At 34.3% G+C, this 3,632-nt stretch overlaps 1 protein-coding gene across 1 annotated transcript; it reads left to right on the top strand.

The window, feature by feature from the left end:
- The first annotated feature begins 326 nt into the window (after nt 1-326).
- On the top strand, nt 327-1,265 carry LOC124975068 (olfactory receptor 5D18-like). The gene has a single exon (XM_047537948.1). The coding sequence runs from the start codon at nt 327-329 to the stop codon at nt 1,263-1,265; it is 939 nt and encodes a 312-aa protein (XP_047393904.1).
- Nucleotides 1,266-3,632: the final 2,367 nt, after the last annotated feature.

Raw genomic sequence — 3,632 nt, 5'->3', positions numbered from 1 at the left:
GCAGCTGAAATTTTTATGCCAAGATCTGTTTAATATAGTCATACATAATTTTAAATTATTTTCCCATACGTCTTAAGGTTCCGAATTACTTTTGAGAACTTAGGATTCAGTTCAATAATTGCATTCTTAAGAAATTTAAAAATGGTTCCTGCATTTTAAAATTTAAACATGTGGTCTACTTTGAACGTTAAAAATCTAGATCCTGAAGTGATTTTGTTTCATTCTACAGACTCTGTAAAGAATGAATCAAGTTTCCTGTTTCCTCACATCATTCTTCACTATTTTCATTTTCAACACTTACTTTAATATTACAGACCAAAGAAAACATGGTACTGTTAGATAGAAATAAAAGTGGGGTCACATTCACCCTCCTGGGGTTCTCAGATTATCCAGAACTCAAAGTCCCACTGTTCATGGTTTTTCTGGCTATCTACAGTGTCACAGTGGTAGGGAATATTGGGATGATGGCCACAATCAAAATTAATCCCAAGCTGCACACCCCCATGTACTTTTTCCTCAGCCACCTCTCTTTTGTGGATTTCTGCTATTCCTCTACCATTGCTCCCAAGATGCTGGCAAACCTTGTTGCAGAAGACAGAAGCATCTCTTTTTCAGAGTGTATAGTACAATACTATTTGTTTTGTACCTTTGTGGTAACCGAAGCCTTTCTGCTGGCAGTGATGGCCTATGACCGCTTTGTGGCCATCTGCAACCCTCTGCTCTACACAGTGGCCATGTCCCAGAAACTCTGTGCTGTGCTGGTGGCGGGATCCTATGCATGGGGGGCGGCCTGTTCCCTGATACTAACGTGCTCTGCTCTGCACCTGTCTTTTCATGGCTCCAACACAATTGATCACTTCTTCTGTGAGTTCTCCTCCCTGCTCTCCCTCTCATGCTCAGATCCCCACATCAGTTCTTTGCTGCTCTTTGTTTTTGCCACATTCAATGGAGTCAGCACCCTGCTCATCATCCTCACGTCTTACGTGTTCATCCTGGTTACCATCCTCAAGATGCCATCAGCCAGAGGGCACAAGGCCTTCTCCACCTGTGCCTCTCACCTGACGGCCATCTCCATCTTCCATGGCACCATCCTCTTCCTCTACTGTGTGCCCAACTCCAAGAACTCCAGGCACACGGTCAAAGTGGCCTCTGTGTTTTACACAGTGGTGATCCCCATGCTGAACCCCCTCATCTACAGCCTGAGAAATAAGGATGTCAAGGACACTGTCAGCAAAGTATTGGGCAGTAAAGTCTCTTCTTTTTGAGCATCATATTAGCATGACATTTGTTCCTGATATTTAAGTTTTGTTCTTGAAGTTTGGTTTTAAGGATAACATTAAAATTAATAGAATCATATTGTACAAGATAATAGAAATGGAATTTTCTTTCAAGGAAATAAACTTGACAGTCTTTTTGTAAAAATTCACCAATCTCTCTTATCATTAATATATTTAATCACAAATTGTGATAGCACAATATAGTTTGTAATCTGATTGTGAAGATTAAAAGACAACATTCATTCCATCTCTGATACCTATGTATAACTCAATATTAGTTTCATCCCCCTTTTTATAAGATATGTATTGTATACAAGCCTATTAATAAACATAGGAATTTTACTTATACCATAGAAATAATAGTTACAATGAAGCATAGTACAGCAATGAGGTATATTATCAATGCATAATGGTGGAAATAATAAGAACCATAAAGGTTACCATGAAGAGAATGCTAAAATGCATGAAGGTTTTTTGAAGGGTGTTTTCATAAACTAGGTGTAATTTGAACTTGACCTTGGAAATGAGAATGGGTAGAGTTTTGCTGATTCATTTCAGTGAAAAAAGAATTTTATTAAAGGGAAAATAGCATAAATAAATTCTGGTTGGAAAAAAAATAATAATGAATCTAAGAACCAACAAATATTTTATTGAGCTAATGTGATATAACTTGCATGTATGGTATATGTGTGTGCATTTCCTGTGTAGTGCATACAGGTTACTGAAAATGAAATTTCAGAAAACTCTGGTCTACATGCTAACTGTAGTTTTGAAGATGCACCAGTGTGGCAGTGTGACATCCATCTTATACTTCACCAGAGGTTTAAGACACACAGCTTGGATATGAGAAGATCTTACCTGCAAAGCAATGTTGGTACACACCTGACCAACTTGTTATTCATGCTTTCTTTCTGTGTGTGAAGACGTCACAGTTATTATCAATGCTTTGGCACTTTGTTGTTGAGAAACGGCATAATTCCTGAGTCCTTCTCAACAGAATTCTCATTCACCTTGAAACAAAATTATTTGAACTTATCTTAAATGTTGAAAGATAACTAGTATCAACATATACTTATTCAAAATAAAATTTAAAAATCCATATCCTATTCATCATGCAGATTAAAAATACCAGATCTCTACTTTAATAAACTCACTTTTGCTAAAATAACGTGTGTGTCATTTTTCTCCTCTTTACTGAATATGCTTAGATAAAATTCTGAACAATTATTAATAGAGTGAAAAAAATCAATTTGCATTTATTTTAGGGAGGGAAAAATGTAATTTGGTGCACAACTTTATATGGGCAGAAGAAAGTATTTCCTCTGATCATATTATTTTGGCTCTTACAATGTTTGTTTTTTGATGTTTTAATAAGAATCACACCACAAATTAAAATATAAGAACACTATATATTTTGATAAAATATAACTAACTAAATTTTTCAAATATTCCTGAAAATATTTCTTTTCATGGGCATATGGGCTTGGGTTTCTAATTCCAATTAAATAATGTATTTGTAGAAAAATCTCAATTCTAGATCAAGAGGTTTCAGTATCATTTCTATATCAATATTTTAATAAATAAACATATTGCAGCTAATTCAATAAGGGTTGTTTTTAACAAATAGATTTTAGAGCAGTTTGTTTTGAAGTCAGTAGAGGTAATCACTTTTTCAAATTCAGGCAAGTTTACTGCAAATATTTTCTCAGGTCTTATCATATATAAATTAAAGATATCCATCATTCTTCTACATTGCAAGTTTATTGATCAAAGTAATATCATTAAACAGTTTATAAAATGTAATATCTGCATTTAAACTTGCCAACACACTATTTTACTAATATGATAATGCATAGTATTATATTATGTGGTTGAAATTATAACATGAGAGACTTTCATTTGCTAATGAAATTCACAATAGTACGTGAAGTGGAAAAGCAGGATAAGGAAAAACAGATATCACATAATCCCATTTCTATGTAGAATTTAAAAGTTGGTCTTAGAGAAATTGAGAGTAGAATAATGGTTACCAGAGTCTGGGGAGAATAGAAAGCAGTGGAGAGGAAGAAAAGTCAGAGAGGAAAAATAAATACTCATGTTTTGAAGACACAATACAATAAGTGTAATGTATTATATATCTCAAAAGTTAAAAGAGATGATTTCTGAGTGCACATACCACAAAGAAATGATAAAAATTTAAGGTGATATATGGAAAAATTAACCCGTGTTGACCATTACTCTGTACATACATGGATCAAAATTATGGCATTTGGCAGTAAATGTATGGAACTGGAGAATGTCATGCTAAGAGAAATAAGTCAATCACAAAGAACCAATGGCCAAATGTTTTCTCTG

The sequence above is a fragment of the Sciurus carolinensis genome, unplaced genomic scaffold, assembly GCF_902686445.1.
Source record: "Sciurus carolinensis unplaced genomic scaffold, mSciCar1.2, whole genome shotgun sequence".
Classification (NCBI taxonomy): domain Eukaryota; kingdom Metazoa; phylum Chordata; class Mammalia; order Rodentia; family Sciuridae; genus Sciurus; species Sciurus carolinensis.
Note: the sequence above shows the minus strand (reverse complement) of the source record. Positions and strands in the feature narration are given on the sequence as shown.